This window comes from Saccostrea echinata, unplaced genomic scaffold (genome assembly GCF_033153115.1).
Source record: "Saccostrea echinata isolate AGI-Se365-2 ecotype Australia unplaced genomic scaffold, CSIRO_AGI_Sech_v1 ptg000043l, whole genome shotgun sequence".
In the NCBI taxonomy this organism is placed as follows: Eukaryota; Metazoa; Mollusca; class Bivalvia; order Ostreida; family Ostreidae; genus Saccostrea; species Saccostrea echinata.
This window is the reverse complement of record NW_026889792.1, coordinates 2,815,105-2,836,146: the sequence shown is the minus strand read 5'-3', so window position 1 is coordinate 2,836,146 and position 21,042 is coordinate 2,815,105. Positions and strand designations below refer to the sequence as shown.

At 35.3% G+C, this 21,042-nt stretch overlaps 1 protein-coding gene across 1 annotated transcript; it reads left to right on the top strand.

Moving 5' to 3' along the window:
* The first annotated feature begins 516 nt into the window (after positions 1-516).
* Positions 517-19,965, top strand: LOC133201363 (tyrosine-protein kinase Abl-like). The gene is made up of 11 exons (XM_061337178.1): positions 517-847; positions 8,026-8,199; positions 9,781-10,079; positions 10,646-10,841; positions 10,960-11,121; positions 12,528-12,705; positions 12,798-12,982; positions 13,253-13,405; positions 14,822-14,911; positions 15,630-15,746; positions 16,591-19,965. Exons 1-11 carry the CDS (start codon positions 733-735, stop codon positions 18,741-18,743), a joined length of 3,822 nt encoding a protein of 1,273 aa, XP_061193162.1. The 5' UTR covers positions 517-732; the 3' UTR covers positions 18,744-19,965.
* The last annotated feature ends 1,077 nt before the right edge of the window (positions 19,966-21,042 follow it).

Below are 21,042 nucleotides of genomic sequence, written 5' to 3'. Positions count from 1 at the left end.
GGTAATAATAACATTAATTAATCATCAGCATTATCAAAATAAAAAAAATGTTAAGACCAATTTTATTAACTTGATGTACAACCCCATCCCCCTCCCAAGAAAAATCCTAAGCCAAATTTCCAGCTGGGGTGAAAACTTATAAAAAGGTTAAATGAAAACCTCAGAGTTTGTTTTTTTTTCTATTCTGACATCCTTTTTTTTCAAAAAATTTAAGATGGGTGCAATTTTATGCATCACTTCCACTGGCACTGGAATCCGCCATGCCCGTGATACTTGACAGTATCATATTATTTGTAGTGTGACAAGGTAACACCAGTGTTTTTATATTTATCTAGGCGAATCAAGCTGGTCGAGTATTACATTCGTTCACGTATGTTTTTAATCACTTTCAATTTCATATTTTGAGACCAATGTGACTCAAAACATCGGATCGTTTCTAGATTTTTGCTTCTAGGCTTTACAATGTCCTTTCGAAATATCGAGTTTCGGATGGGATAGATAGAACAATTACCGCCTCGTTTTCGCATTGGGAACAGACCAATATGGCGGACTCGGAAGGAAGGAAGTGAATACGAGGGAATAGATTATCGACTTTTTCCCTGTTGTGTCAACTACATGAGTTCAAGTATTTCCTCAAAATTTGCTACTTACCAATTATCTACAATGACGTGAAGTGGTGCAGACGACATGCAAGGAGAAGGGGGCTAGGGAGTCGTGAACAACCGGAGAGAGATGGGAGCCCAACAAGGAAAAGAAGGCAATCCTAAAGCGGCCAAATCCAAGACAAAGAAGGACCCACCCCCGGCCAAGATTCCTCAAGGGAACTTTTTCCCTTCTGACCAGCCTGGTAAGTGGTACTTTTCGGACGCTACCTCAACACGGATTCCATAGTGGGTTTAACTGGAATCCAGAGTACACAATGACTCATTCTGTGTCAGACTGACTACCGATTGTCTGTCTGGGTCGACAGATATGCCATGGTCAGGGTGGTCATGAGTCCCAGGGAAGGGGAAAATAGTTGGTTTTGAAGTGCTTATTTGATATATAGAAAAAATACTTCTATACTATAGAAGTTCAATCAGAGCAATTTAACTTGATCTGGTGGTGATCATCTGTAGTAAAATATCCTGTGGCCATGATAATTATGTCAATAGAAATCAACCTTTGTAAAGTTATTTAGAGATTTTCTATGAAATACAGTAGAGAAAGGGTCTCAAATTTTCCATATTTTTATTCATATCTTTAATGATTTTACCCATACATACTTTGAAGTTTTGATAATGGAGATGAGATGGTCATCCATTGTAACAAAATGGGCATCATCAGCATGATGCCCATTCATGGTCAGGCTCATTTTTATCACGTGCATGATGCACATTCTTAATCAGGTGCATGTGATGATATGAGATTGTTTATTGTTTGCAACATTTTGCACTGATTATTTTCATATTTGTTACTTCATGTCACCTAGCTTAGCTATATATTCCTGGAGCTATGAAGATATTTCTATGGCACACATGAAAATAGGTCATACATGAATTAATGTAGTAAGAGAGGTTTAATTTTGTTCCACACTGAGTGAGAATCACAGTAGAATTCAAATGAATTCTTCATTTCTCAGTTTGCAGTGAGAGATCTAACTATTAAATCTATATTTTACAGTGACTGTGACAAAAATTGCAAAATGTTATTCGAAGAATTTGAAATAACTTGTGCAAGAGATTAAGACACAAACATACATTATATAATTATTGACTTGATGAGGTCTACTTTTGTGACTATACAGGCCTGGTCAGGTATTGGTTGACCGAGGCCAAAGTGTGTAACAAAATCGAACCTCTCTTACCACATAAATTTGTGTTTACTTCACCTCACAGATGTATTTCATTGAACTAAATTAATATTTTTATGGCATGGCCATTGTTATGAGTGCAGTTCTGTATTTATTACTGAATACTATAGTTTACACTTAAAACTTAGATCCCCCTCTTCAGTGAAACCGCACAAGACTCAATCTAGCCTGTAACATCACATGACATCATATGTTGGTTGCATTTCCATGTAACTGAGTTGAAGAAGTGCAACTTTGTAAGAATGAGCATTTAGTCTACTATCTTTCTGCAATTCCCATTAAAGCAAGATGAGTTTTCTCTTTTATTTGTGAACTTTTGTTCGGTTATCATGAGAATATTTTTTGGGCATTCATATGCAATTTATGGAGGGTTGTGGGTACTGAGTTAACTGCAAAAAAATTCTGTTGAATCAATGTGCAGTAGTCCAAGTTTTCTCTTCACACAGGGATTGTTGTAAGAGCTTGCTGCACTCACAGTATTTAGAGCCTTTCCTATTATTTTACTTCCTAAATATATTATAAGTAAAATTATCAATGCATAAAAACTGGCCTTTTAACAAGCAGCATTTTGGGGGATAGGTAAGTTGTACAATCCTAGCTTTCTTACATATGCTAACTCAGTATTGATAGCTGGTAATATGTATTGTTAGTCAGGTTTATGGGGAAGCCTTCTGTTTGTAACAAGTAATTTTCTTAATGAAAGGAATAGAACATAATTTTGTGTACAAAAAGGAAAGTTTCCGTCATATGTCCAAATGTCAGTTTTAGTTGAAAAGAAGGTTACTGAATCAACCATTGACTATTGTGTTTAGTGAGTTTGACACAAGTGTTATCAGTCTAGATGAACTCTAAAAACGGCGTGAACTCCGAAAACGAAGTCTTTGGCTCCATCATGCATTGCGGCAAAATGGCGTCCGATGTAAACAAACGATGGATTGTCGTTCGCTTTCTCCAAATATACGGGTGCATGATGGCTGTATTTAGTGCATTGTGACTTTATTTTAATTTTTTGTTGAATGGATAATTATATTTATTAAATTATTTTGTGGATATTGACTTATTTATTGCTTCAAACTCTTGCATAGTAGTAAATTGGATATACGACATTGAATTCAATACTGCCGGTAAGAATTATTTTCTTATTTGATTTATTGTCTCCTTGATTTAATTTTCATGTTGTTCCTACAATATAGGTGCTTTTATTTGTTTTTGAAGACACTCAACTTGTATTTATTTTAATTAGAAAATGCGTATTTTTCACCACGGAGCAGAGATATTCACAGGTTCATTTTTAGAAGACATGTTGTGACCTTATAATTTCTAGAAGAGTGGTCTTTAAAGATTTCATATTGATAACCAATAGTTTTAAAAATGTTTTCATAATAATATCTGTTCGTATGTGATAAAAAATCGGTAAATAACGATGGTAAGAACTTACGCGTTCAATTCAGATGTCTAACACAAATAAAAATACCGGAATGCTAATTTATGTGTAAAATTCAGTCAAGTTTTTAACAGTTACAATATATATTATCCCATTTTGCATATATATCCCTTTTATTATGCATTTTTACTTCTCAAACGTATCGTTTTCTCTGTAATTGACCTGACTTCAAACGTCAACTTTGAAAGTAAATATCTCCTTTTTTGCAAATAAAATAAAAATTCTGACAAATACGATCTCTTCCAAAGTCTTTTATTTAGCATTTCTGAGTACTGGCATAATTGCCATACTTTCAAAAACTTTGCACAGACAGTTTTTGTAGACCCATCATTTTTGCCTAAAAATCGCCATTTTTTGTGCGTGTGCGCATGCGCGGACTCTTTTTTCGGAGTCTTTTTCAGTCTCAATTTCTTACTTCCGGAAACGCTGTTTTTGGAGTTCGTCTAGACTGGTTATCTATCTTTTGTGTTAATGCACCATATCAGAAAGTCTGTGTATTTGAAAGCCAAGGCTGTGCTCACGATTAGTCAAGACATAATGTGTGAACAATCATATATAATGTGTATGGAAGAGAAAGCAAAAAAAATTTTCTTTATGACCCGTGCCCAAGTAGTCTCTGATTTTAGTTAATGCTGGTTAAATTAAGCATATTAATGATATTATGCTTTTATCTTTTGGGAGAAATACCAGTCGCATATTTTTGATGTTTGAGAATTTCAACCATGGAATTTTCTATTTTTCAATTATACCACTGAGCCATGTGCAGAACAGGAATCCTGAGTGTACTCATTCACTTGTATGAAATATGTACAGTTTCAGTTTAAGTTGCATGTTTTACCAAAGTTCAGCTTGTTAGAATTGCTCAATATTTATTGCCATATGTTTTATAGGAACACATTTGTGTAAAATTACAATATTTTACATTAAGCCAATAAGGATGTGTATTTTACGCTTTGGACAAGGACATGGTTGTATTGTTTATGTGGACTGTGTTGTACCAGGTGATGTTTACAAAGGTCATTTATAAGGGGTTGGAATGATGAGTGTTTTTAATTTACTAATTGTTTAGGATATTGACATTGTTGTATAAGTGCTTGAAAACCACAAAACCACGTAACAATTGAGTAAAACTTGCCTGTACCATATCTTATATATCCAGTCACAGTTTTACATCCTACAGGGAGTAAGTCCTAAGATTGTTTTATGTAATATATATATAATGATATACATGTAGTCAAGTCAAACTTTATATAGTTGAATGTCTGTAATCCTGATTCTTTACCTTTTGTAGGGAACAGAATAAACAGCTATACATGTATCTACCAATCATAAATGTTAGGTTTCAGTATTCTTTAATCCGGAGGATTCAATTATCAGGATAATTTTCTCAGAAACATAAGCTCCAGATTTATAAGGCTCAACTATATGTATATTATATATATTAATTTAAATGGATTGTATTGTTTTGCATTGTCTTGCAATGTAAGGTGTGTATTCCTTTGCATCCAGAAGATGTTGTTACCAAAATGCTTTATCACCCCAGTGTTGTCCGTAAGAAATGAAATAGTAGGGGACATTAAAAAAAGTAGAAGGGGGTCTGGGGTTCCTCCCCTAATAGGGGGTTGAGGGGGAGTACCAAAGTAACTGGGGATAACATTAATATATGTGGGGAAATTCCCTGGCCCCTGGGTCTTAGGGACAACCCTGCCACTGTACTCCATTATCTCAAAGCACTAACCCGTCTTACTGCTATTTAAGTACTGTACTCAGGGGGTTATTTTCGCCCTTTTACACTTTAGAATAATTTTGCCCTGTTTTAAATTCGCCCATACATAATTGTATTTAAGAAATAACTGTTTACTTTGAACTCACCCAATTGTGATGAGGGCAAAAGGGGTGCAAGTAAAATGGGGGGGGGGGGGGCATTAACCTGTATAAAGTTTATTGTTCATTACTTGCCATAATTGGGATTTTGTACATTTACCAGTATGTGTTCTGTGATATATCAGTCCCCAAATTTCAGTTAATAAATACTTATGGGAAATTATGTATAAAGGTGAATAGAATGCAATTTCTTAAGAATAGCTTGAGAGAGAGGTTTCTTAATCAAAATATATAAAAGGTGTATTCAATTAATGGTTGTAGTATGTGCATGTTTATAACATTACTCCCAAAATAATTCTTTGGTTGTGCTGCACTTTGGGTAAACTTAGAGAGGTAATTCATAACTTGTGTTTTATCCTTCCTTCTTAATTCAGTGTTTTAAATCAAAATCTGGTGATTTATTCAATGGATGAGGATAGTTTTGCACCTGGTGACTGTCAGGTGTTGATAACATCATTTCTAAATGAGGTATTAAAAGAACAGGTCAACAAGTAGAGTCAGTAAGGGGAATTGTCTTTAAAACAATCGTACAGGTTTCATAAAACAAGGAGTGCAAATTTTCATGCAAAAACTGTGATAGGACAATGTTGTAAATAACGTATAGGTGTGTTCAGTGTAACTTGTAGGTGTTCACAGGCAACAGGATCTTTAATATACACAGTATATGTACAGGTAATACATGTAGATGTGGATAAACAGAGAATTACTGGAAGGTATTTACATAGTCTTAACAATCACTGGTTTAAAGGGCAACTTATGGAATCTTGTGACCCAGTTCATCTCGAAGGAAATTTTCACTGTCTGCAAATTAGCTGCATTTAAACATTTCTTGCTTATATTGCACATGGTTTGAGCTCTGATATGTTAATTTGAGATTTGGAAGAGCCATAAACTTGGGAATATCTTGGTATCTCCCCAGCTGTACAACAGAGAGAAAACAAGTATGATTTGGTCACAGCAGGAGTCTAACTGCTGAAGAGACGTTGAAGAATTGTTTAACAATAAAAAATATTAAGTTTAGTTGGCAAGAGGGAGAGATTATGAGAGCTGAATGTACTTGGCACATCATCAGCATGTTGGTCAGCTCCTGATGTACAATTCACCTGTTCAGGTGTACACACCTGTATACCTTACCACAGTAAATACACATATCTGAAGGGCACCGTCCTAGGCTGTGACCACCGACATTTAATCTTCACCATTCAGAAAATTAACCTCTTTTCAAAAGCTGTAAATGACATTTGATACACACCCACAGATAACATCTCTGTGTTTACATGAAAAGTTGATTTATAGAAGAAATGCTTTTGTTATTGCTTTATAAACTGTTATGTCTCTTTGTATTAGAGAGGTATTTATAAATGAGTTTAGAACAGCTGATGTATTTATATGTCTGTATTGTCACATGAAACAGTTTGACCCTAACTTGATGGACAGGGATGGTGTGGACCATAAGTGAGTATTGGGAGCCTGGTCATTATTCAGAAATAACAAATAAAGAGAACACAAGGCAGTGAGGCATGTCTTAGAGCTCTGCTGGAGAGAGGGCTACAGAAAACAGTCCACAATGGTTTGTGTGGCTTGAACAGGGCACATGCTGAATAAATAACAGATATAACATGAAATGAAAATATTTAACATGCCTCACAGTGACACATTGTTTAGAAGGACAAATTTTAAGTTTTTACCTTTTTTTTATTTTAAGTTTGCAGTTTTTGTATCAGTGATGGAGATGTGCATTAATCAGCTAATGTTGGTTAATGATTCCTCATGTAATTCATCAATCACCTTTAAATCTAAAGAAAAGATGTATTAATTATGTGTGGAATGAGAGACCACTGGTAAATTATTGATTTTTCTTTGTAAAACTGCACGATGCATGAGGCACATTGATAGAATTGATTCTGGTGTTAAGCTCTCTGATTTTTTTTTTCCATACTTTGTTCTGAATTCATTTTGATCTTTCTTTCCCATGGCTTGTTAAAAATGAACATTTACTGTTGCAAGTTGTTTTCCACATTTGAAGAGAATGCACATTTGCAAAAAGGAAAGTTCAATATTAGACAGCATCATGATAAGCAGAAAGAAGTAAGATACCAGGTCGTTGACCAGTGAGGTTTTTGTATGTGTCAGAAGTATCTGCTACAGCAACAGACAGATTGCTACAAATAAAACAAGCTTGCTTCAGATCATTTTGATAACTGAAAGCAACTCATTTCTCCTGTCTAGCATGTGAAAAGTTTCTCTGGCTGCTCTGTGTATGTTCAGTATCAATTGAGATACAATACCAAGTGTTTTCTTCTGCTGAAGAGTTTTCTTAACAAGTTTTATGTATATTCAGATTGGCCCATGTGCCTGATTATGCAGGAGAGAGAGTTATGTAGGATTGTTCAACAGATGGGATTGAATAATGAGAATTTATTAATGTAGATAATTGGAGTCAACTAACAGATAACTTGTATTCAGAAATTAAGACCCAGACCTCTATGCTGGCTGGGTCAGACAGATTATACTTGGCATACTGGTTAACTTTTTATCGCAATCATGTATTCAGAAAATAATGAAGCAGCATAAATCGCCACTTATCTCTAAACAACAGTACATGATACATACAATTGGATCAGCCAGACCCAAGGGAAGTTGATGAATAATGAAATTTAGACAATTTAAAAAAAAAAAAAATATATGCACTTGATTGGTAAAGTCATCATCATATTCTAAAAGGAAACTGACATTTAATTCTAAATATTAAATATATGCATGCATTTAATTGAAAGAAGCTTAAAGTGTGTGAGGTATCTTTCTACTGTATTTAATATATGTTGTTTTTATTTGTGACCTTCAGATACACCAACCTTGACAACCCGCCCTCTACCTCCATCCCCACTTGGTGACTTCCTGAACACAAAATGGATGTCAAAGGAAAACCTACTGGCACAGAATGAGGATGATCCAAATTTATTTGTGGCACTGTACGACTTCCAGTCAGGGGGAGATAATCAGCTCAGCATTATCAAAGGTACTAGTCACAACCCTGCTATCAAAAACTGAAGGTTTGGACTTATGTTTTGAATTTGGATCTTTTAGATCATTTTTGTCAAATTTATTAAGTATTCAGATGTTAAAATTGTCTGGATTGCATAAAAATCATGCTTAAAAGTGTATACCATGTTGTACTGCATTAATACTAGTATGCAAGTACCTGTACTAATGTATGTTAATACTAGTACACAAGTACCTATACCATTCAGGCCCTAGACTATACAATGCTGCTAGTTGAAGTTATCATTTATAAAAAGTCAGTTAAAATTAGACACTAATCTAATGCTGTACATTCTGAAGGTATTAGAGTTATCATTAATATGTATATATAACAAGACTGTTCAGGGGTACAGTGAAGGTAGTAGTTTGACAAATATTGTGAGGAGATACTTACAATTCATTGATGACCCACCCTGTTCTTAGGGAGGAATTTGATTTAATTTCTATCATTCCAAAGCAGAAACAGCAGGACAGTAATGAATTGGTGGAGGGATCACTTGATGTGGAATAACCCCCCCCCCCTTTTTTTTAGGATCTGACATTGTATTTCACAAGAGCAATACAAGCTCCTATTGATTGGTACAGAGATGCTAATGCATCATAATAACATTTCTGCATGACTGAATTAATATAATTTTTTGTGTAAACTTTCTTTGGATGTACTTGAATCATAAGAGTCATAGTTGGTGTTAGACATATATTTTATAGTGATTTCTATTTTGTTGTTGTCTTCTATTACACAATTATTTTACATGTAGATGTAGTAGACTCCTATCTTGTGTAGAGACTTCATTCATAAATTCTTAATCTTTTACCTGGCTGTGTGTTGGAACCTTTTCCATACAGTCAGACATGTTCAATAACACACCAGCACTGCCCTATCAATCTGAGGAATGCACGACTCCGTGCAGGAAAGATATTGATTTTTGCTTATTCTTCACACTTGGTATAGGTGCTTTCTATATAGCCATCTTACAGTGATGTCGTCATATCTGCAGACAGGCCTACAATCATCTTCACTGTCACACATCCACAATATTGATAAGAATTGCAGCATATCTCTGTTGTTAGATTAGTCTTTAAATCTTGCTTTTTTGACAGTCAAGTATTTATGAAGGGTAAACATTGGGTTTCAGAATATGCCTAAATGTTGAGTATTTAACTATTAAGTGATTCCCTTGTTAATCTGAATTGAGATGAAATTTAATATGGTTATAGGTATCTCATATATTCAAAAGAAAATTGATCCTTTTAAAAATACATGTCAGCTTGAATATATAGGGGCTAGACATTTCTAACATTAATAGACCATCTAGAAATTGCTAAGGGAAAGTAGAAGTTATCTTGTGTAGGTTTAACTACTTCATGAATAAAAAAAATAATTTAGTTGAGTTAGAGTTGATTGTTGTGTTGTTGTTGGTTTTTTTTTTTGGGGGGTATTTTATGTAAATGATTTGTTTTGCCTGTGTGTTGTTAATATTCTGTGTATGCTGTTGATATTATGTGTATGCATGCTACCCTCTGCTACATCTTTCTATCACCTTGCACTTTGTTGAAGGGGAACAAATCACAATCCTGGGCTATAACAAGGGCGGAGAATGGTGTGAGGTCAAGAACAAAGCTGGAGAGATAGGCTGGGTGCCAAGCAACTACATCGCCCCCGTCAATAGCCTGGACAAGTTCTCATGGTACCATGGACAAATCTCCAGAAACGCCTCAGAATATCTTCTCAGTAGTGGAATAAATGGCAGTTTCCTTGTCAGAGAAAGTGAAAGTAGTCCAGGTCAAAGGTCAATTTCTGTACGATTTGAGGGACGTGTATACCATTACAGAATTAGTGATGATTCAGATGGAAAGGTAGCTTTAAATTAAAAAACTGTAAATCGAAGTATTTTAATATTACTTAATCAATTTCATAAAAGAAATTGTGTTTCAAATTTGATTGATTGATTGATTGTATATTGTTTTATGTCCCATTCGAGAATTTTTCACTCATATAGAGACGTCACCATATACCGGTGAAGGGCTTCAAATTTTGACCTTTACTCGGCACTCAGGGCCATTGAGCAGTGAGGGATCTTTATCGTGCCAACGCCTGTCGTGACACGGGCCTCGGTTTTTAAGGTCTCATCCGAAGGACCCGCAACTTTCACTTCAAATTGCCGAGCGCATGGCGAAGGAACAGTTGCTACCTATTTTTTATCGACTTAGGTCTGTCGCGGCCGAGATTCGAACTCACGACCTCCCGATCACGGAGTGAGCGCTCTACTGACTGAGCTACCGTGAACGGTCGTTTCAAATTTGAAGTAAAGTTAATTGTTGTTCGTCCATTTTATTTTTATCGGTGTTGTGTATGACTGCCAGAATCAAATCATATCATGAAGATAAATTTATCTATTAATGCAAAAACAATTGATTTTCAGGTGTATGTTACAGCAGAACACAGATTTAATACATTAGCAGAACTAGTCCACCACCATTCGATCCACTCTGATGGTTTGGTTACCACTCTTCTGTACCCTGCACCGAAGCGCCAGAAGCCCACAGTGTTTGGTCTCAGTCCTGAGCCAGATAGGTGGGAGATCGAAAGGACTGAAATTGCCATGAAACACAGACTAGGTCAGAGTTGTGGCCCTTCTATTTTATACAAGATTGTCACATATTGTTGGATCAAACCAAAGTGAACAAATTAAAAGTAAAAGAAAATCGGAGACAACCTGTTGTATTTCTTTAACAGGTGGGGGTCAGTATGGTGACGTGTATGAAGCCATATGGAAGCGCTACAACAAAACCGTCGCTGTAAAAACTTTAAAGGAAGATACGATGGCTCTCAAAGATTTCCTGGAGGAAGCTTGTATAATGAAGGAGATGAAACACCCAAATCTAGTCCAATTACTTGGTAAACTGGGTTTTAAGTCAAGTTTGTTAAACTCTCTTTTTGGGATATTATTATGCCAGTGCATTCTGAAAAAAAAACAATGGGTTGAAACTGAAAGGACATTTAAATGATTTCTAAAATACAGGCTTTTTAAGGTAAAGATTTTCTTCAAAATCAGTAATTTCAGATTTTAATTGAATTTGAATCAATTTTAGATTTATTAAAAAGATGTGATTAAATTTCTAAAATTATTTACATAAAGTCATACAGATTTCATTTTTTAATAAGTATGAGAACTCTCTGTTTCAAACAATTTTTTCAGTAAAAAAACTTTTTATAAACCCCCCCCCAAAAATTGAGCCAGTGAGGCCAACAGAATTGTTATTGTCCTAGAAATTTGCTTAAATATTAAGCAATAAAGTTTAACAGCACACACTTTTGAAAGCATTTTGTGTTTTTAGCTCACCTGAGCAGAAGGCTCAAGTGAGCTTTTCTGAAGGAATGGTGTCCAGCATCCTTCTGTGGTCTTGTAACTTTAACTTTTCACATTTTTACTTCTTCTCAAGAACCACTGGCCACAAAGCATCCTTGGGTGAAGGGAATTCAAGTTTGTTCAAATGAAGGGCCATGCCCTCTTTCAAAGGGAGATAAAACAGAATTAGTGAGAATATAATGGCATCTTATAAAAATTTTTTCTCAAGAACCACTGTGCCAGAAAGGATGAAACTTATGTGAAGCTTCATTACATAATTGTGTAGATTCAAGTTTGTTCAAATCATGACCCCCAGGGATACATGTAGGATTGGGCCACAACAAGAGATCAAAGTTATACATAGGAATATATAGTAAAAATCTTTAAATATCTTCTTAAGAACAGCAAAGCCATGATTAGTCATATTAATACAGACAAATTCCTTAGGTAGTGTAAATTCAAATTTGTTCAAAGTATGATCCCCAGGGATAGCGTGGGCCCACCATAGGGGATCAAAGTTATACATAGGAATATATTGGAAATATCTTTAAAAATCTTCTCTCAAGAACAGCAAAGCCATGATTAGTCCTATTAATACAGAAGCATCCTCAGGTATTGTAGATTCAAATTTATTCAAAACAGGATCCCTAGGGGTAGGGCAGGGCCACAATAGAAGATCAAACTTTTACATGGAAATATATAGGAAAAAATCTTTAAAAATCTTCTAAAGCCATGATTAGGCAAAGAAATATGGAAGCATTCTCAGGTAGTGTAGATTCAAGTTTGTTCAAATCATGACCCAGTGAGGGTGTAGTTTTGGACCACTTATATTAAACTTTTCAATAATGAACTGATTTCTGCTTATCTCTAGCCAAAGTGTTCAGGTGAGCAATTTGGCCCATAGGCCTCTAATGTAGGTTTTTATCAGGGAGAATCATAAGGAGATTTTTTTCAGGTGTCTGTACACGAGAACCCCCTTTCTACATTGTGACAGAGTTCATGGCTCAGGGAAACCTTTTAGATTACCTACGGAGCACCACTAAGGATGACATAGGCCCTACAGTGTTGATGTACATGGCTACACAGATAGCCTCAGCAATGGCGTATCTCGAGGCCAGAAACTTTATCCACAGGTATAGTTCTAAAAGGAACTAATTTTTAGCTTTAAAGAACTTGGATGGTTTCTTGAAAAGAACAAAATTTTTATGTAAACCTGATTTTGTAGGGATCTGGCTGCCAGGAATTGCCTTGTGGGTCCCGATCACCTTGTAAAGGTGGCAGACTTCGGATTGGCTCGGCTCATGAAGGATGATACCTACACTGCTCACGCAGGGGCAAAGTTTCCCATCAAATGGACTGCCCCAGAGGGTCTAGCCTTCAACAGATTCTCCACCAAGTCTGATGTTTGGGGTATGATTTCTCTTTATTAGTGCTGTAGAATTTCATTTATACATGTAAATGTAACTATATTGATAGAGTATTCTAAGAACAAATTGATAAAGATACATGAAAAAAAGTATTGCAGTAATAATTTCTGATTTACTACTTTGCCAATTCTATACATGAAAGTTTTTAATTTAGACAGGAAATGTGCATGTAACTAAAATTGTAGCCAAACATAATGTCAAGTTTATTATCCAATTTTTTATATAATACATGTACATACTTTTATATTTTCAGCTTTTGGAGTGCTGCTGTGGGAGCTGGCTACCTATGGGATGTCACCCTACCCCGGGGTAGAGCTCACTGAGGTGTATCATCTCCTGGAGAGACAATACAGAATGGACAGACCCGCAGGATGTCCTGCTAATGTGTATGAACTCATGATGAAGTGTATGTATTAGAGGAGAGAGGGAGAGAATCCTTCAATTAATACTAAAAAGTACAGTGGTTCCCGTTTTATCAAATAGTCAAGTTGTCAGCCTAGTTTTATCCGAATAGCCGAAAATTAGAATAGCCGATTGCTCCATACCGAGTCCAAAGATAGATGTATAGAGCTACATGTATTGATAATACATCGTAGCAAATTTCAAGCTTGCACTTTCGTTTTTCTTTTGACATGTTTACTTAATGACTTTACTAAAAATAATTTATTTCACTTACTTATGAATTTAATATGAAATTTTTTTTCAAATAAATTGACGTATAGAATATATTCTTTGATATTTATTGCCATCTTTCTTCAGCACATGTTTACATTCCTTCTTCGATGGTCGCCATTTTGGAAACGGAAGTAGACTAAATGCTTGAATAATAACCGTAAACTATTTTTCCCTGGATAGATTGTAAATTAAAAATAAACAAAAATATTAAATATATATAATTGTTTCGTTTTTATTTGTTTCTTTAATACGGTTACGTATTTTATACTGTGTGTGAGTTTACCAGTCTCGTTCTTGTCTGCTGAAGAGAGATTTTGAGAGCCATGTGAAGAAAGATGGTATGAATTTTGAGACGTATTTTTAGAGAATGGGCCATTTGTGATTTTTACCATAAATTTTGCACTGAAAAGTGAATAAATATTAAGCCAATTGACCAAGTTAAACGATTGAATAGGCTTATTTCATTATCCAAGCAAATTGTCATACACAAGCTAATCAGTTCAATAATTAAAATTTCACGCTGAAAAAAAATTACAAATAAATGTCATAATTAACAAGTGCATCGTTGAACCCAAGCTGATCACCACAACTATAATTAAAACATATCTATTTACTATGCCCACTATTGACACAGGTAAGGTGCCTGTGTGCGTCCAGCCGTAACTAATCCCCTTCATTGTCGTACTCAAGCCAGTCAAGGTAATTGGTGTCAAACTGTGTAAACAAAGGCTTCACATACGAAGTTGGAGGTGTGAACAAGGTGCTGATTATCAAAAAACACTATGATAGTCCAAATATTTGTATCGGATAAAACGAAAGTCCAATATTTTCTCATCAGAATATCAGGTGAAATTATTAATAAATATATAAGAAATGGTTTTGTGCTCTGATATTATATTGAAATAGCCGAAATATTCGTTAAACCACTATCCGATAAAATGGAAGCCACTGTATTATTTAAATAAACACTATCTTTAAGGATTCATTGTTTAAGTGTACATTATGCTGTGATACAGAAAATAATATGAAAGAGATCAAGCAGAGGAATGAACTTTAAACAATTATCCCATTATGCAGGGATTTAGAATATAGATTGAAGAATGTCTTTGTGCTACTAATTTCAAAGTGGCTTCCCTTGTTTTGGCAGGCTGGCAATGGGACCCAAAAGATCGACCAACTTTTCTAGAGATCCACAATTCACTAGAACATATGTTTGATAAATCAAGTTTAAATGAAGGTAAAGCTATTGAAGAACATCAGATTGAAATAATTGCTATATTGTCATCACTATATTTTCAGATTCATTTACTGTGAATTCACATATTTTTGTGTGGTCAAATTTTCAAGGTTTGAGGAAAAATATTGGTCTGGGGTGTTTTGATTTCTTGGGTAGAGTAAGTGTTGAATAGTTAAACATATGAAATTGTACATTTCGTGGTGGACATGAATTTGTGGGTCTCTTCATACTTCGAAAACAACAAAAATTAAACCCCCAAGAAAAAAAGTGATTTCACAGTATTTAAACTCCCACTCTGAAAAACAGTGGTGGTAAATTCTTATTTCTTCATTAAGTTCCTTCTGATTTTATTGTTTCAGGCTCATTATATATAAACTTCCAACATAAGTACCCCTTTACATGTAATAAACAGAGCTAGTTCACATACATGCATCATTGACAGGCTTGTTTTAGGTTATATTATTTTATTGTTTCAGGCTCATTATATATAAACTTCCAACATAAGTACCCCTTTACATGTAATAAACAGAGCTAGTTCACATACATGCATCATTGACAGGCTTGTTTTAGGTTATATTATTTTATTGTTTCAGGCTCATTATATATAAACTTCCAACATAAGTACCCCTTTACATGTAATAAACAGAGCTAGTTCACATACATGCATCATTGACAGGCTTGTTTTAGGTTATATTATCTGTCAACCCATGTCTTGTAGAAATTGAGAAAGAGTTGGAGAAAACGGACACAAAAAAGATTCCAATACTTCAGTCATCAAAGAAAAGAAATGTATCGGAGGCTGATCACATGACAGACGGAGGACAAATGAGTGCCAGTACGTGTGTGATGAAATATTTAGGGAATAACTGTCTTCTCATTCGTTATTTGTGACTGTTAATGCTGATTTAACGGTCGCAAACTGAGTTTTACCAGCAAGAACCGGTAAAACGGATGTCTGCGACTGTTAAATCAGCACTAAAGGTCGCAGTTAACAAATCAGAAGACAGTAATTCCCATTCTAATGCAATTTATGCATTTTGTTCAATGTTTTCATCTTATTTTGGGAGTTTGTTACATGAAATACATCACGAAGTGTTGTGTTTTTGAATCGTTTTATTATAACATCACAGTCAAAAGCTTTCATTCTCATTAATGCTCGTTTTACTGCCTCAAACATCAGTGTATTATCCAATCAAAATACATTTTACAAAACAGTTGCATTAGAATAACCAATTAATATAAGAATAATGCTTAGCAACTTAAAAAGGACCTCTTTAACTTCATTCTTTAGTGTACAATATTGTATACTGTAGATCATCAAATTTTCATGACACCTTATTTTTGTGAGATAGGCATTTGGTTTTAAGGGAGACAGAACTTTTCATGAATGCTCATTAATGCTGTATTATATCCTATGCTATTGCTATTAAAAATGTACACGAGAATGAAATTTTCGATTTCATTGCCTCAGGATAATGAGATACATGTACATGATCTTATGAGCTAAAAACATATTTTAATTACCTAACTAAGTTGTCCTAGATTTAATTTAAAATACATTTTCTGTCAGTTTAAATATTTGATATATAACATGTACAGATGTGTTTGATAAATCTTTGTTTTACTAGAGTACAGCTTGACGTGAGATGTAATATCTTCTCATTCTTGTCCTTTTGTAGGTTCCACACCTCTTACAGGAAGGAAAGTCTTGCCCTCCAGGAATTCTGATGAGTCTTTGAGACAGGTGTCTGCTGTTTTATCCAACAAAGCCAAGAAGAAAGGTGGGGCAGCACCACCTCCCCCACGGAGAACCACTTCTTGTAAAGAACAAGAAAGTCCTAACATGGAGAGTGAATTAAAAGCCAAGATGAAGCTTCAAAAAGCTAAGATAGAGAGTTCTAGTAAAGTGGAGTTCTATGGTGAAAATGACTTGGACCAATCAATAGCTAGTGATTTCGGACCAACAATATCTTTGCAACCGTCAAAGCGATTGGAGTTAGGATCACCTAAAACGTTCCAGAGAATGGATTCTAAAGAAGGAATAAGAACATCCGAGGATGGAAGCATTGGCCAGAATAGCTCAGACAGTGTTAAAAGAGCACCGATTGATAAATCAAAATACATGATTAATGTTGACAGTGCCACAAAATCTCCTTCCTTTGAACAGGGGGATAAGAACACCACTCGTAAGTTCTCCATACCTTATCATAGAGAACTAAGACTAGCATCAGATGTGGAAAACCGACAAAAATCTGACAAAGAGACAAACACTAATTTTTTGGAGGAAAACAAAGACTTTGGACATGTTCAAGTGAAAGGAAGATCTTATCCCAAAAAAGCACTCCCTCTCCCCTCGCAGGCTCTTCAGAGGAAAAAGTCTGGAGGTGAGCCCTTCAGAAGGGTAGAGGCTGGAAAGAGCAACACGATGGTGGCCAGGAGTCTTGATGCTGAGTCTGACCAAGTCACCATTGGACGTTTAGATGTGAATAATGTTACTAAAGCTATTAGTCGCTATGGCACCATTCCCAAAGGTCGGAGGATTGAGGCTTATCTTGCCTCTATGGAGAGTGGTGTTGATCAGCAGCGTGTGGATAACCTTCCTACAGTTGAAGATCATGATTCTGGCACGGACACAGCCAGCATTGCTTCCTGTCCTGTGTTGTTACCAGAGAACGAGAACGGACTAGGTGATCAGTGGAGACAAAACCAGAATGTGGTCCCTCCCGATTCTGTGGAGGGAATAAAACCTGAACCCAACGTAAAACCATCTGCAGTTGTCAAGTCACAGTCTCACAATGTGATAGCTGAGAATCAAAATTCTCATTTTAATTCCTTACTTCAAAGACAGAAATCTGACTTGACCCACACTGGTGGTGGTGCTTTAGACTCTTTTTCTCGGCAGTATCCTGATCTGGCTCAAAAACCAAAACCTAGTCCTCGATTATCCCGAATGTTCACTGAGCCTGCAGATCAAGATAATCTCCATGATAAGAGTGTGGACCAAACTACCCCTTCCTCCATGTCCCAGAGTTTGTATAAATCTCTTCCTAGTTACTCTGTAGATAAAGGTGGAGAGAATGCATTCTCCCCAAAACTTCCATCAGAAGTTAAAAAACAGTCTGAATTTGTTTCCCCAGCCATGAGACCACATCTCGCTCAAAAAATGAGGTCATCTTCTATTGGTGAGTATCCTTACACGGAGGAAACTGCGGAGAAGGACGACAAGCAGAGTGCATCTGTTTTATCAAAAGTAGCAATGTTTCAGTCTGCTGGCCCAGACTTTGGACATATAAAGCCATTCTCCAGAGGAGAGCAGGATAGGAATTCAATGAGGGAGGGGAAAGCAAGCAACATTGATGACATTATTGCAAATAAACCTGTATTACCAAAACCACTTCCTCATAGCATTGGTATGCAGCAGTCATTTATGTCAAAATCTGTGTTTGATTCCTTAGAGCCTGTGCAAGAGAGTTACCATCATACAGGGGGAAATTCTGATTCTGATAGTCCTTGTGTTTCTCGTGACAGTATTTTGAACATGTCTGATGATGTGTTATCCTCTCTTCAGAATTTAACTAGTACAGGAAATAAAAACAGCGCAAATTTTATGATTCTGTATGAGAAAGTCCTACAATTTCATGACCTATGTTCTCAGTTCTTTGATTCCATGCCGCCACATGCAAAGTTTCATGCCAAGGAGTTATTATCGCGCCTTCTTTCTCAAAGTGAAAATGTCAAAACAATCTGTAGTTCCAATCCTGCATTTGGAATGAAAATCATTAACGATGTCCATGTTGCTATCCAGGAAATTGTGGATCTAATACGAAAGTGATGCATTGAGCTTGCATATTGAAATTCATGAGGTTGTATCCTTGGGGCATACGTATTTCTTTTTATATGTATTATAGGTATTTTTACGTGAAAAAAGCTTATCAATTTCTAAAGTGCTGGTATTGCTATTCTGTATAAATATTACAAGCTGTTTTAATTATTTTTATTTCAAATGGCATTATTTTTCACAGCATTGCCGATAGATTTTACACATGATGGTTGTTAGCTGCTTTCAGTGACCTCTTGTGGTTGTCGTAAGAGTTATGCCCCTTCTCACAGAAAATATAAAAACTTTTCCAGACTGTCCTTCAGATTCTTCCATATATAACCAAGGTGTCATATATTTTGTGTGAATTTCATTTATTGTCATCTGTACAGAATTTTCATCAGTAAATTTTTGTTTCCATTCTGTAGATAGGTTACCAGTGTATACAGTTGTAAACTACAGATTCATACCTTGAGGGTTCTTGTAAAATTCTTTTTTGCTAAAACAAGATATCCTCTTCAATGCAATATTATCAGTCATTTCATCCTATTTACAGGACTGCACAAAAAAAAATTTGCACTTTTTCAAAGTCATACCGGTATTAAACAAATCACATGAGTACCTCTTTCAAACAGAAATCCCTTATTTATATACACTTTATAATATGCTGCAAATTACTGATAATATCTTTGGGGTAGAAGCAATTTTAAGTAATTAACTATACCCCTTGAGAAAAATTAATTGAAAGGCATTAAAATGTTTTGTATTACAGCAAATTTTTGCATTTTACAAATGGACAACATATTTCAAGAATTTTTTGTTTATGCTCTACATAGACAGCTGTATAATTTTCAAAGTCTGTTCAAATCTTTACTCTGAACTACAGTTTTTGAGTACTTATCAAGGTGAATTCCACATTTCTAGATCTGTTTTGTAAGTAAGAGTCCTTTAAGAAGGTATAGAAAAAATAATAAATGCTGGACCAGTGCAAGAAAACTTAATATTGTCTTTGGTGGAGATAAGCTCTATATGATGAGAGAATCCTATAGAACACAGAGAGAATGTGGGGAGGACTAAGTTATTGAGAACAATCTGTTGTAATTCTGTGAATGATAGTGGACTTTTATGTTTTTCATCCAGGTCCAGAAAGCAAGCTTTATTTAAACTTCTTTAAATACTCAAGGTTACTGTAATTGTAAATGAAACTTTTCAATGAAAATACATTTTTATAAGTGATCATGATGTCTGTTGTTATTTTTTTATTGTACTGATAAGCTTGGATCTTGTGAATGGACTATCAGTATAACACATTGATTTAGGTCATCCTGAAATCCCTACATCTATAACAGATGACATAGATACTAGTACCACAGTAGATAAGCAGGCAAGACAGGCTATACAATTTACCCATTTTCATCTGTAATTTTACAAAGACAACAAACTCCTGTGCAGGCCAAAATTGTTAAGCCTAGCTGCTTTTTTTTTTTTTTACCTAAAAGATATTTTGAAATAAAATTTGTAAGTCTCTAAATCTGTTTTGGTTACCCATGAACAGATTAAATTTCAAAAGCCTAACTTAAAACATAGGTAATTAAAGATTCAAAAGGTCACCTTAGCGGATGTTATTTATAAGACAAGTCTCACACCAAACAAATGTCCTGGTAATGTGCATCCGTACATACAGCATCTACCAACACAATTTTGGTCCATAGATACTTGAATATGACCCTGCTCCAAAAACTTTCACTGTACAATAACCCTGCAAATTAAGGTCAGATCCAGCCTCTTGAGCATATCTGGATGTGTGCATCCAAAGTAACATGCAAAATCGATTAAGTTCATCGACAGTAGAGCTTAAAATTACTAGAGTATGGACCAGCTGTAAATATTTAAACTGTTCATTCACCTGGAAAATGAATCATCACAATAGCTCAGTTGGTAGAGTGCTTGCTCCATGATCAGAAGGTCGTGAGTTCAAACCTCAGCCATGACATTGACAGACCTCTGTCGATAAAAAAATAGGTAGTAGCTGTTCCTTCACCAAGCGCTCAGCATTTTGAAATGAAAGTTGTGCCTCTTCTGATGAGTCCTTAAGGTCAGATGACACATTGCTCAAAAATATATTTTCCAAGAATTTGCAATTGAAATACGACTATTTTAAGAAATTTCCTCAACAAAAATTTGGGTACATTACCAGGCATTTGTGCAAGATCCTGGATTATGGCATTTCCTATATATTTCTATACTGGAAATCACTAGAACTGCTGATAACACAATTTTTGGTTAATATACCTGGGTACATGTTTTTTACAGA

Bases quoted from the DNA above. Each gene is read 5' to 3' on its own strand.
- LOC133201363 (XM_061337178.1), top strand. From the start codon at position 733: ATGGGAGCCCAACAAGGAAAAGAAGGCAATCCTAAAGCGGCCAAATCC. The intron at 11,122-12,527 runs GTAAACTGGGTT...GATTTTTTTCAG, and splicing joins AAATCTAGTCCAATTACTTG to GTGTCTGTACACGAGAACCC. The intron at 15,747-16,590 runs GTACGTGTGTGA...GTCCTTTTGTAG, and splicing joins CGGAGGACAAATGAGTGCCA to GTTCCACACCTCTTACAGGA.